The sequence below is a fragment of the Micropterus dolomieu genome, linkage group LG23 (assembly GCF_021292245.1).
Source record: "Micropterus dolomieu isolate WLL.071019.BEF.003 ecotype Adirondacks linkage group LG23, ASM2129224v1, whole genome shotgun sequence".
Lineage (NCBI taxonomy): Eukaryota > Metazoa > Chordata > Actinopteri > Centrarchiformes > Centrarchidae > Micropterus > Micropterus dolomieu.
Window position 1 is genome coordinate 30475256 of NC_060172.1, and position 14667 is coordinate 30489922.

The window sequence follows — 14667 nt, forward strand, 5'->3', positions numbered from 1 at the left end:
ATTACATGTTCTTCATTAAGGCCCTTTCAGACACAAAGTGACAACGGCACCATTGCACTCTCACACCCATTATTATTATTATTATAGGAAAGCTCTAGCTTTGATATGTTTCCAGCTAAGTAGGCACATCAGGTGTGTTTTAACCACAGACTGTATAAAGCATGGACGTAGTGTCTGTGATGTCACCCATAGGTTTCCGACTTCTGAACCATCTAGCGGCAAGCCACCGTTACTTTAAGTCCAAGGAAGGTTAAAATCAAGGGCAACTAGACTTGGTTGAAGATACTTGAAGCCGTTTCATCTCTCATCCGAGAGACTTCTTAAGTTCTTGTCCTTGATTTTAACCTTCCTGACCTGGATGACAGAGAACCTTCACAGACTTTAAGCCTTGATTTAATTTAAGCGGGCAAGTTAAAATTCACCTCCCCTACACAGTTGCTATGAACAGGGAGACCAAAACCGTTATTTGTACCGTGCGTTAAACACAGTTCTGCTGTAAAGTTGGGCATTTTAATATGGGGGTCAATGGGAATTGGCTCACTTTAGGAGCCAGACTCAAGGTACCATTCATACAGTTTTTGACACTTCGGTGTTTGCTTCATTTTTCATTTGCGGGGGATGCTGCTTGGTTTTAACAGGTAGCTTGTAGGTAGGCAATATTTGTAGCCAATTTGATAAACATAGCACGGGACAGATGCGTCTTTGTCGCTAGCAACAACAAAATGACGTCCCACTAGAAGTTTTGAAAACTCCACCTATTTTGCCTATTGTCCTCAACGACTTCCCTGAACACCTAGTCAGATGTTTGCTGAACCCATTACTCTGTCTGGACTGATTGACAGCTCAACAGAGCCACGCATCTAAAATAGCTAATAAAAACATAGTCAACGGTAAGCTTTAGTTCTTCCTGGAGACAGATAATGGATATAACAATATGTTCAATATGTGAACTGCAGAAGGAATCTGGGTAAGTGATGATGGTTTCCATGTCCTCACTTCAGGGTCTTCACAGCTCAAGTATGACACGATTATCTGTGGTTGTGAGTGCTCAAACTATATCATATTTTTCAGCACAGGCAAAGAGCCTTTGGATCTCAAAATACAAATTACACCAAGTTGCACTGAAGCATTGTGCTTGAAATTGTTCCAGCTAGCTTTGACGGCAGCCTTGAGACATACTAGAAACTAAATACTGTTAACCTCTGTAAACTCACACTTCAACATTTCCAAATTTACAAGAACTGCAATCAAGCTGAAATTAATTAATTCAAATCTACAAGCAAAGAAATTTCCTGTCTACTGCCTCAAGGATTTTCACAAAGGCTTTCACACCTACTTGAAAAAATTGGAGGTAAATGCAGCTGGAGTGTTTATGAGTTCTCAACACATTTTGAATTGCATATTCACCTTTTAATTCTACGCGTTTTTATTCACCACTAATAAATAAGACCAAATATGGTCAGAAGTCAACATGAATGCATAGTTCTATCTTCTACTACTTAAATTTCTGTTCCTGTCTGTATACTGCTGTCCTCCCAAGCAGCTCTCAGGTATTTTCGTCTTGTCTGATTTCTTTGAGCTGCAGGTCAACTTTCTGGATGGACTGCTGAATGATTTTTGGCTTGGCCACAGCAAAGCAGGGTGCCAGCCTGATAGTGATTTTCGATTGCTGGCGTTTACAACTCTCTCTCCTTGTTGTAGCTACGATGACACTTGTTACCATGGTGGATACTGACAAATCAATGGGCTTCACGTGTTGGTTGGCTCACTTTTGTCATCAGGACTAAACCCAACATACACCAAAACAGGGGCAGTAAATCAGTTTATAGAAAGAGCACAGTCTGTATTTTTGATAGGATTGGAAGTCATACCGTAGGATCTCTTTTTTCATAAAATAATGATAAATGATTATAACCCAGAAGCATGGACATGCAAATATGTGTGTGATCACCTATATCACAGACTATTACCGTAGATAAAGGATGAACCAGGATCAATTGAACGTATTAGAAAAGCTTTAAATACTGAAGAAAATGGGCGGACAAAGAAGCCATATTGTTAAAGGGGCTACATGTAAGTTTTTGATTTTAATAAATCAAATTTTCAGTGCCTTATTATCAATGGGCTCAAAACTCACTTGGAAATGAAGCGCATGGCTGTTTTCTCCGTTGCTTGCATCAGCCACTATTCTGCTTTTAATTTGAGGTCTCCAGGTCGGATTCAGCCTATAGCGACAACACGGCAGCTAATTATAAGCAGTCCACTAACACCATAAAACAACCAGCTCCCAGCAAAACACAGCCTCCATGTACAAAACAACAATAAAAGTTTATGTGCTGAAGCCCATCAGACCAAACAGGTTCAGATGATGTCGAGTAAGAACAAAGTGAGCATTAGTAAAGCTGGAGAAACACAGAGAAAGTCACGTTATCTCGCCGGCTAACACCGAGCAGTTACTAATGTTATCCGGTGCAAAGTTGTATCGCTTTCCACAGTACTTCACCAACTAACACGACCCGTGTTACTTTCATGTGTACCACTGGTATTATGTCAAAGTGTCAAGGCCTGCAAGAAATGATGCAACGGTAAAAAGCAAATGTGGAGCAATTTGTTTACTATCCTATAGTGATGCAGCCAGCTAACGCTACAATAGCTCGGACCTGCTGCTGTTTGCTTCGTAATGTTCAATTTAGATTTTATTGCCTTTTACTGATACTCAGGTACACAGCTTCTCCACCTCTCAGTCGCTGTAACTTTCGTGACCCACATAATACACAACCCAGAGGAAGAGCCATCCACTGACACTAGTTACAGTAAATTTACTTACTGCGGTCTAACTGTTATAAAGTGTGACACAATCTTGTTATAATATTCAGTCCAGCTCACTAACCGTTTCATTATCATCCAATACTTTTAGCTGTGCTGACATTGCTGAGCCTCCAGTGAAAGATACACAGATAACGTTAGTAAAATTAGTTACTGAAAGCAGCAGGCGAGCTAACGATGTAGCACGTCGGCTAAATGCAGTAACTGTACCGTGACCTTGTAACGAGCATGGATTAGTTCAACATCAAGCTGATAAAACCATTACTGTAATGTTGAAGTGGGAATTTACCTGAGTTTCCATCATATTGTGTGGAGCTGTCTCCCTGTCTCTCTATAGCCACTCTCACTCTGCCTTTTTTTGGGAGTATTGTGCCGATATGCTGGTGTCTCGCTGCGCTGAATGAAAGGTACGGCGCCGGTGTTGATCTGCCTCTGAGCAGGGAATTTTGAAGTAACAGAGCCTGAACATGTCTGTGTGAAAAGCCACAGCCTGCATGCTGGTGTTTCTGCGTTTATTGCAGGATGTCTGTATGAAAGTGGTTGTGTTTCGGATTATGCTCATGAGTACGAGCGAGCACGCGGACGAGCACACGCCGGGTTGCAATCCCAGAACCGCACCGCTAGTGGCCGCTGGATACTCCATAATGTCCCTTTAAAAATGCTTTTTTGACAAACAAACAAGCTGACGAATGTGAAATTTACTACAAACTCTACTATTGAAAAATAATCAATTTTGGAAAAATACACAAGATGAACATGTTTGTGCATTATAGTATGTGTAATTTGTTCACAGATATAAAACCTGCAGCTCTGGACCATAAAACTATTTCTATTCAGTGGTAAATTGAGAGTATACTGTATAGTGTATTTCTAGCATAATTCAAAGTAGTATTTTGTGTGAACAGTGAACTGTACTGGGAGCTATTGGCACTTCAAGGATCAGCATACTCCAACTGAAGTGTCTGTCGGAAGGTCAAACAGCAGCCAAACTGAAAGAAATGTAATCAGACATTTTGAATATTATCATATTTGTTTTTACTGTCATCAACCACCCTACCTTTCATTAAAAAAAGACGTTTTAGTTTTTGAATATTTAGTATTTTGAATATTTATGTTGAATCAAAACCCAGCAAAAAAATATGTTTTTAACATTGTTCTCTCAGTAACATTTTGAGAAATATGTTTCCCCAGTCATTTTCCCTGCTATGCCAAAACTCAGTATTTTCAAAAGTACCCTTGTTGAGATTTTTGTTTGGACTGACACGTGTTCTGAGGATAGTCAGAAAATATAGAATCATCATTAGGAAATGGGAATGTAAGCCAAATGTAAACCCAACATGAACATGTTAATGTAATTTAATGTAAGTACTATAAATATACAGTAGATATTATGATAGATATTATATGCACATCATAATAATGCCCCCCTAACAAAAGTCTTTGGTCTGAAGAAGATGCTGGGCCAGTTTCTACCATATTTACCTATGATTCTCACCTCAGTTTGAACCATCAAATTACATATGAAGTAGATCAGCTGCTCTAATCACACCTGTAATTGGTTATATCACCACAAACAGCAGCAGTGAATCACCAAACATTTAGAGCTTGCTTAATGCTATTTCACACCTACTGAAAATGTGATAATCAGGTCAAGGACTCCCTAAAGAATGAGAGACAATTCACTGCTCAACCTAACTAGGTAGCTGAAGTTAATATGGGCTGTTGTTGTGGAATACCCACCAAGGAGAGATTGTACTTATCAGTCTTTATTAGCATTCATTAGATGTCCGATTATTGTTTACGTTGTTTTATTGTTGTTGTTTTGAGAGGTGTGTGTCTGTGTGCAGATGTACTTTGAGCTTAGTGCTGAAAGCAGCAGTATCGTGGGAAGCCAGATTCATTAGGCCTCTGGTGGGTTCGAGTGTTCTCTCCTTCTCTCACCATCTCTGTCTGTTCCTGTTCTTTTTTGCCACCATCCACCCCTCTCTCTTTTCCTCTCTGCTGGTTTGTGTAAACTAATTAAATTGTGTCAGTGAGACAAGTTGATCAAACTCTTTGATCAACCTCTCACAGGCGTGTCTGTTGGTGGCTCAAATGCCAGCAGGCTCAGAGAGACCATAGAAGGTTCAGCTTGTTTAATCTACTGCTGTAGGTGTTGAGTTCAGGGTGCTCCTGCACACGGAGCAAGGACAGCAAAGGTTCTACATGAATGGTGTTCAAACACCAGCAAAGTTAGCAGGTGTTTTTACTTCTCGATGAACAGGAATACCAAAGTGTAGAAGATGTTCAAAGCAAGCAGACAAATAAAAGTTTTTGATTGGATAAGACATTAGCTCTGCTGCGGTGAATATTAAACTCAATTCGTCATCTTTATGTATCTACTGATTCATTCCTGTTTTATTTTTTTGAATTGCTTTTATTCTTTTGGCAAGCACAGCTTTCCATTGTTTCATTCAACCTCTCCCTGACTGTGAAATTGGCGTCATAGACATAGACTGTTCCCCTGTTTATTATGTGCTCCAAGAGAAACATGGTGGATGTTCTTTCTGGAGGAGTCTCTTTAATGAGCGCCATTGGAATATTCAGCAGAGAATCACATGCTGTCATGGTGGGTTATGACAGACCATAATGATATACAGACAGGTGTTGGTTGGTAGGCAGGCAGATTCAGGTAGGGAAACAGGCAGACATGTAGACAACAAGTTAACAGGCTCAGATACAGATCCAGGAAATAAATAAATAAATAGTGAGTGGCTGATGAGGGAATGAGTTGCATGTGAGGAGTGGTAGAGGAGGCCAGGGGCGAGTTCATCACCGACAAGACGTAGCAAAACCAGGTTTTTTTTATGTGGAAATGGTGGTGCCTCGAACTCCCTTTTGTGTACGTCAGTGAACTGCATTTTCCTGCCTTTTCAACAATGTTGTGTTTACAAACTTGTCTCAGCTGATTGTAACACCTGTGACACACCCACTAATTGGGAGAAAACATGCCTCAAATCCTGTTGAGGAACATTGTACAACGTTGTAAGAAAACATGTCGTTCAATCAGAAAACGTTGCAAACCGTTGCAAAACGTTTTGAGATTGAACTCACCCCAGGTGTTTAGTTGGGTGTGGCAGTCAGGTGATAGGAAAAGTCAGAGGGCATCTGGTGGAGAGCTTGGGGATGGCAGGTCTGAGGAGTTAGAGACAGAGGCTGTTTCTAAATTCCCTTAATTGTCCTCCCACAGCTCTAATTTGTGCTCCTGGGAGCTAAGAGCGAGAATACACGAGTGCATCCTTCGCAGTCACTCTTTTACTGACTGACACAACCTTATTGGAGATCCGTTTCTGTTTGGACGCCGCAGCTGATGTTTTATGATTCACCGTCTAGTTAAAACCACACACAACTTTATTAATTTCTTAAAACAGATTTCCCTTCTCTGTTATTTCTCCCATTAACTGTTATTTTATGGAGATAATTAAAGTCAGAGAGAGTCTGTCTGACGGTCTGCAAGAAACACTTCGTTTATCATCGTTATATTTCCATTCAGTCACATGAGGCTGATCATTCCAGAGAGTTTAGTCCAAATATACGACAATAAAACGAAGTAAACGAGTGAGGAGTCTGACTAAACAAGTCACTGAACTGTAGCAAAGACTCAAGGAAAGGAAAAGGAAGTAGCCGGCGGCTCCATGAGTAAAATCAGCTGATGAGATATATAAATGAAAGTGTTTTATTGATATGATGTGAAGAGTGATGTGACTGAAATTAAATGAATGGAGAAGTGTTAAAGGAAATCAGAAGATTAAATAAATGGAAAGCCTAAAACGGAGCTAAAGGCGGCATCAAATAGGCCTACCTACGCTTTGAGAAAGCCTGACCAAGCGTTTGTAGCCTATTTGATGCCCTGGGATGAGATCAGGCTCAGTATTAATTACTGAATGCAGGTTATTCTTCATGTGCAGGTGTTTGTTAAACAGGTAACAGTTACAGAGAAAAAAACATGCTGCTCAGTGATAACTGAGACACAAACTCCATCAAGTCTCTCCAGCTGTTAAAGCTGACTGACAGCTGACAGCTTTGATCAGCTGATCCAGCTGTGATCAGCTGCCTCCGTCATCAGAAACGGACGTCGCTTCTCGTGATGCTTTGGAGGAAAGGACGTCTCATTTCTTAAAAAACGTATTTCCTCATTCCTTCTCTCCTCGCATGGTTTCCTTGCGTCTCTCCATGCATCTCCGGTGGGCGGGACTAAGATACTAAAGATAGATAGTAAAAGATGAAAGTGAGGAAAATGTGGATGCAGTTTAAAGAATTGAGAAGCACCCAGAAAGCAATACAAAGGGCCGGGGATTAGAAAGTGTGGCTGAAGAGTGGGACTGATGAGCAAACTGTGACAGTGCACATTATTAATCTACTGCAAACAGCTTCTGGCATACAATTTTGAAAAGACTCTAGATCCAGCCTGCAAGCATATCTGAGTATCTGCTGAAATCACACATTAACAGTGAAGGTTATACAGTAGATCCCCTCCAGGCATGTTTAAGACACATAAAATACTCTCTAAACAGTTAATTACTCAGTTTAAAATGATGTCTACTCCTTGGCCCTCATTGAAAAATCCTGAATCTATAGAAATCAAAGTATTTTTCATTTCAAAAGTTTAAATGCTAGAACCAAGATGGCTCCTACTTCACTGAAATGTTGAATATTGCATATATAAGTCGCATACTAGACCATGATTAATGTGTAAAACTCAAACTTTGCACATCAGTTTGCACAACATCCAAGTGAAGGAACAATAAGCAAAACACATTTTTACCAAGACTTATGTAGCTCAGTAAATCCACTTTAAATATCAGATTAATAACAGGATCATTGATCAAGTAACAAGTTTTTGTCTCACATTGGATGTGAAACATTATGCAATATTTGTAAAAATCCCCCACAAAAATTTTAATTAGAATAGCTGCCTTCCAGATTGTAACCTGTTGTAAGTATACCTGCAGACGTGCATGCTACTAAATGCCCCAGTGTAATTACTTTGTGCACTGCCAGACAATCACAGAAATGAAAGCTAGTAGAGAGTGAGCCATATTGAGCAATTACTTTTTTCAGTGTCATCATACGGCGCTGAAATGAGAAATTTGTCTTGCTATTGTTCGTGAGCAGGCAAAACATAATGCGCATAATTTATTCCAAGCAATCAGTTGGTTCGGAGGCTTAGACGCATGCAGTAAGCTGGCACAATGGAACCTCTCTCAGCCCCATCATAACTTTGTCACTTATTCTGTGCACTGACAATGCATGTCATGTTGCATTATTTGCCTTGGATGAGTGTGGGCGGAAAAGGCAAACACGATTAGTTGATGCATGCACTTGTTTTTCTACGAGTGAATTGAGGCCTTTAGAAATGGTTTAGTGAGTCAGTGCCAGTAGCACACCCATCAAACTCATCTTTCTGACAGCAGTGCATATCTGTAACACTGGTGAAGTAATTCTCTGTGGGCATGCTAATGTTGCTACGAGGTGGTCCTTTAACGAATAACAGTTGCTGCTAGAGATTTGTTTTTTTTTCCCTCACCAGTATTTTGTGGGAATTCTGCCTTGATTCCATTCCTCATATGCACTATATACCAAATATGAGGCGTACCGTGGTTTCTGTGGGCTATGGGATAAATCCTGGACTGAGGCAGGGTTTTGTGGAGTCTAACTTGAGTGCTGTTTACCAAACATAAACCACCCCTAACAATGTTACTGGACTGAGACACTTTTTTTCCTTCATACTTAACTGAAACAAGATCAGAATGATGTCACAGTTTGCATGAGGCAAATGTGAGAGGCTCAGTGGCAGGAGAAGTATTCAGGTCTTTTACGTAGAGAAAAGTAGAAATACCTTAAAGTAACATTAATAGGGGTTAAGAATGAAAAACAGTTCTGCATTAAACAGTGCAGGGGGATGCATTGCTGGGGGCGTGTTGTCTAAGGTTACCAATGAGACCATGAAATATGATCTCAAATTGTAACAGATTTATGTGTTTATAGGCTCATCAGACTGCAAGTCGGTCTGAACACTGCCTAGCTCCACTGCAAGCAAATGTCCTGCATTCAAAATTTAACTTAGATAAAAGTACTAAAAGTACTTAGCAGCAAGATATACTTAAAAGTACTCAGTTGGCAGCAGAATAACTCCTATCAGTGTAATTGTTGTATTAATACTATTATTTGATTATTATGATTGCATTACTGTGTGCAGCATTTTGTGTTGCTGGTTAAAGTACAGCTACTTTAACCAGCATGCATTGTTATAAAAGTTATTCTATAACAATGCATACTTTTTTTTTACTGATTATATATTTACATGTAAAACCTTGGTCATCTAAGTAACTAGCAGCTATAACTGTCAAATGTAAAAAGTAAAAATATCTGCCATTGAAATGTTGAGTAGGAGTCCAAAATATCATGAAATGAAAATACTGGTATAATAAGTAGGGTCCAAATTAGTGTTGTCATAACGTGACAATGCATGAGAACAAGACGAAGATTTGTAGCACTATTTTGAAGAATATTTTGAGTATTAAACTTTTAATTTCTTGCATTCCTGAGACAATTTCTGCTCTAATTAAGGGAGCTAAGGGGAAGGGAAACTATATTTAAATTGCATTGCATGCTTTTTGTACAAATAAACCTTTCTCAAAGCATTTGCATTTGTTAGTTAACATTTCTTGCTGCAAACTATTTTCCAGAACATTTTCTTCAAAAAGCGATGGGGAGAAAATCATTTGTTTCAAAATGTGGTGGGGAGACGTCCCCAGCATCCCCAGGGTAAATAACACCATCAGTTGATTTACTTTTGACCTTAGTCAAAGTATTTCTTATCAACTAAAACTCTGCTGTCTTAGATTCCTCAGCTCTGATAGCTCTGAGGGGGATTAGCTTAGTTTTGAGAATTATAAATGTCTGCTAGGCAAACAACAGGACAACTATCTTATCAACAACAGTTTACTGGGCTATGTTCTTTAAAACATTAGTGATGTTGAAAGGGGAGGCGTCACCAACCTCTCCAGGTTCTTTATAGAGGACGGCGTGTCGGTCCTGCAGGTGCTTTGCTCTTTCAGTAGCACCGCTCTGTAGGGTCACTTTCATATGAGCTTGCTTTGCCAGCATCCAATCACAAGTGATGAGTAATAGCCAATCACAGCACAGTAGGGCGGGACTTGTCAAAACCCTAGCAGGGAAAAAAACGCAGCGGTGTGTATCAGCTCGCTGTCGGGGAGCTGTGGAATATGAGTGTTAAAACTGTTATATATTCAGAACAGTACCATAACTGTTAATATTCAGAATCGATATGTATAAATTTTTTTTATATTTTTAACAACACTAGTACAAATACTCATGTACTTAGCTGCTTTCCTCTACCAAAGAGTGTCCATACTCCATCTAAACCTTAAGTTATCCTAAACTTCTGTAAGAACACAGAAATGAGAAAACAACATCATTTAGTGGAAGGACGTTTCAAGTAGCACAGGTATTGAGGATTTAGAAAGCATAAGATAAAATAAGGCAAATATCGGAAAAACAGCAAAGAGGGGTGTTTCTGCGGGAATAATCCTCATCAAGGTTAAAAACAAACAGTACACATGCACCCAGAGAATAAGTCCTTTAATCTAACATGTCTATCTATTACATTTCATGGCCTTAAAAGTGTTCATGTATCCAGTGCAAGTGCCACTAGATACTCACAACCATGTCTCTCAAGCCTTCCGGTTAAAATTTTGAGTATTGACATGTCATTAATGCAGCTGTTGCAGTTTTGTGCCTTCCTCCTCAGCAGTCTGACTCTGATGGCTGCTTCACCAGCTTAAATGTCTCCCCGAGGATATTAACACCAATGGCTCTTTTGTCCACAATGGAGCAAAACAGGTCGCTCCTTCAAATAACAAAGCTGATTTGTTCCATAAGTTTAACTGTGGGCGGCTGTGATACATTACACAGTCTCAGCAGCAGATGAGTGGTTCTATTGATCAGCCCTGTCAACCTGCATAACCCCTTGTGTGTACCCTGCAATATTGGAGTTAGTAGCTTATCGGTTTGTTTTCAGAATCCACTTTTCCTCATGAAAAGAAATGTTTCTGATGTAGTTTTTATGTTTTGATGGGTAAACTGAATGTATGTGTTAAATGTTTTTGCTGTACTTTTGCTGATCTCAGAAAGGTGCCTTACAGGTAAACTCAAAGTCAAAGTTTCTCCTCAACTTTATCTTTGCCTCTTCTACTTCAGACCGAGCATGAATGTTGCTAAGAGTATTGTAATGGAATGCAAATCAGCAGAATTGCTTGAACTGGCTCCATTAGCCATTGTTGTGTTACTCTGAATGTGAAATAACTCAAATTTCGGACTGTCTCAAGGTAAAAACAGGTAGCATGGTACATATTAGTTACAGTGGCATGTATTAGATATGCAGTCTAATACAACCCAAAACCACTAGTTATTCTAAGCAGTAGAATAGCTACTGACTGCAGTAGCATAAAAAGAGCACCACCTACACAGACTCCAATACTTCAGTAGAAAATTCCAGGAATAGTGTGTTACAGTACTGGCCACACTGCTGGATTAGCAAGTGATCTCCAGGACTTTGTAACTAGGAGGTTATTACTTCTGACTCAAACAGCTGACTAGTATCCAATAGTATTTCAAGAATAAAAGCCATACTAAAAAAATGTCTTTAACCGAGATCCGAGACTCTACAGCCATGCTAGGCTGTACTTAAGCAGAAGTGCTTTGAGCTGAATGCTGTCACCAGCATACTAAAATGCTCACAATGACAATGTTAACAGATTGATTTTTAGCAGGTGATTGAATGTTCACCATGTTCACAATGTTATTTTAGCATGTTGGTGTGTCATTAGTTTTGCAGGTACTTTATCATGAAGCATTAGACATTAAAATGTGTCCTGATGATGGTGCTAGATGAAAAGATGAGTGATCCCTGAAGTCATTACAATTCGTCCTGTGAGGACTGTCTATGAATATCCACACCAAATTCCGTGACAGTAAATCCAACTGTTGCTGAGACATTTCACTCAAAACCCATAAACAGGAACCATATTCTGGAACTAGAGTAAACATACAGTAAAGGGATCATTCAAAATCATTACCATTCGTCCTCTGGGCATTGTGAATGTCAGTACAAAAAGCAATGGCAGTCCTTCCAGAAGAATTTAACATATTTCAGTCTGGATCAAATTGGTGGACCAGTGTGGCAAAACAATCAAAACAGGAGTTGTAATAAAGCAACTTGTCAAAACTTACCCTTGTTTTTGGCATCCTGTTTGCTATCTAAGACACATACCACCTAAAAGCAATGTCACTGGTTTTTCCTGTTGGCCTCTCTGCTGTGTACCAAATGGCAAAACAAAATCTAACAAAGAACCAATTTTTGTTCTGCTTTTCTTTGTGGGAGAAAATCATGTCATACTACTCTGTATCGAAAGCCTTTCTGCGCGACTACCCCTCAATTTGGAGCAAATTTACTGCACTGCTTACTGTAGAGTAGAGGGTTGCTATCTGCCAAAACAGGCTTTTATAAGTGGATGTTCAGCTCTTCTTCAAGCTCTCAAGTGTGCTAATGAGCTGGTTTTCTTTGGAATAGAACTTTAATGCACTATTGATTTGACTGTTGATGGACTGTATGATTGCAGTGAGTTCTGCAAAGGCCAGCTGTACAGCTCATACAACACATTGTAAAACACATTACCAGCAGTAGTGATAAATGTTTGTTTTTGGTAGTAATTTAAGCTTTCTCTTGTGCTGTTTCCTCTGTAGAAGAACATGACACTGAAGCCCCAGGCGTGCAGAGACAACCAGGCAGTGTGCCTCCACAAGAAAAAGCCTGCCAGGGTCCCCAACGGCCTGAGCCTGGAGTCCTGCAAGAACAATCACCACCACCAACAGCCTTCAGACCAGGAGAACATCCCCCGCCTGGCACACACACAAGGCAAGAGGAAGAAGAAACACCTGAACAAGAAACACACAATGGTGAGTTTAAGATATTTAATCTTTCTATTGCGTCGTATTGATACAGTAATATCATATGCTTAATAAATCGTAAGTGGCAAGTGCAGCGGAAGACTACATTTTTGTCATGAGGTGTGACATTTGGATACAGCCTTTCTGTCATTTCAGTGTACGTATGCTGAGAAAGTGTTGTTCAGTTGTTGACACAGTGAATACTTTCAAATTAATGCTGCAATTTTTTCCTCTTGGCTCTGTGTTCACCTTGTATTCGATGCACCAAGGAGGTGTGTTGTGGCAAATGTGACAACTATGTAACAACTACATTCTTTAATGCATTGGTGTTTGTGCAGTACAGTGTGTATGCTGGCATTGGAGGTGGGATGGCTACAGGCCAAACAAAAAAGTAGTAGCTAGTTTTCAGTTTTTCAGTCACATCCAGTAATTTGATGATTTCGTGGCCCTATGCTGCTCTTGCTTACAGCTTCTCACAGTTTTTCAGATCCTGGCCTTGATGTTCTTTAAACTGAATCAATATGTACCAAAGATACTTCATGTGGTCATTATAGAATTTATAGAACTTATTATAACTGGTAGTTGTTGTTGTTTTTTTTTATTACTGTGGGGTTGTCATGCAGGCTAAGCAGTTCAATATGTATACTACATTATATTTGTGTTATATGTCTGCATTGTGTCTTTTAACGGCATTGGCAAAAAGTACCAAAGAGGTGAAAGATTTGTGTAGAGCATGTCAATTATAACTATTGCAAGTCCGAGAGAACCGTATCTCTGTAGCAGTCTCCTAGTGTAACACCATCTCTGTGTTTACTGCTACGGTGTTGGTTTAATGATAGGGATTGATTCTGCTCTTTGCTTTTGGGAGTGAGTCCGTCTAACAAGTATTCTCAGGTTTGGAACATAGTCACCCTCCATGTAGAGGCTGTTTGTACAAACGAGCAAAACTCATTTGTGAAAAAGAAAAAAAAAGGGAAAGCAGAATACAGGGACAAATAATTATCTGGATCACATTTCTATATTTCATGAAAGTATGAAGCTTCTAGCGTGTGAGAGTGTATATCCATGTAAGGTATGCCTGAATACATTTCTGTGTGCAGCAAGGTGACAAGGTCACTAATTAATATTTATGCCACACACATGCAGTGGTGTGTCTCCACCAGCAAGGACTATCTGTTACAACACTACCTATTATTTACATACACACACACACACACACACACTGCATATTCAAGGACATGTTTGTGTGGATTGCTGCAGAACAAGCAGACATGAGGGAAAACAAAGACACATGTTACTAGGCACACCATTTGCTTAAATACACAGTACACAGTTGAACCCACAGTGGTTTTGTAGGAGCAGTAGTGAGGTGGTATTTCTTGCTTTCGGTTCCACATTTGTACTGTTGGTTACAGATCTGAAGATTATGCTTATTGCAGCACAAAATCATTTGATTAGATGACAGTCGGAACAGTAATTGAAATTATTGACCACATATCTGCTTGCTTTTTAGGGAAGTTATGATAAAAATTTCATAATTAGACATTTTATGTGCGTTTCACTCTCTGCGGTACACAAATGCAAGCTTCAACCCATATAATCCTAAATATATTTACACTAGATGTTTTGTATCAGGCAGTTATTGTGTTCTTGCTGTGGCTGTTCTCCACTGCTGAGTAGACGATCCCCTCAGTCTGTAGTCATTAGTAAGGTGGTTGGTGTCCCAACTGCTTTAAAGGGCTGCTATTTTCATCAAGTCACATGACTGAGAATGTACTAGTCGTGTGAATGTAGCATACAGGGACTGCATCCTAAAGCCTATGCAGCGCA

General features: G+C 39.6%; 1 protein-coding gene across 1 annotated transcript in view; it reads left to right on the forward strand.

Moving 5' to 3' along the window:
• The window catches only part of LOC123963784 (autism susceptibility gene 2 protein homolog), a 215591-nt gene that overhangs the window by 43121 nt on the left and 157803 nt on the right, over nucleotides 1-14667 (forward strand). The window contains exon 3 of the mRNA XM_046040828.1: nucleotides 12634-12846. Within this exon, the coding sequence (XP_045896784.1) occupies nucleotides 12634-12846 (213 nt within the window). The remainder of the gene's footprint in view (nucleotides 1-12633; nucleotides 12847-14667) is intronic.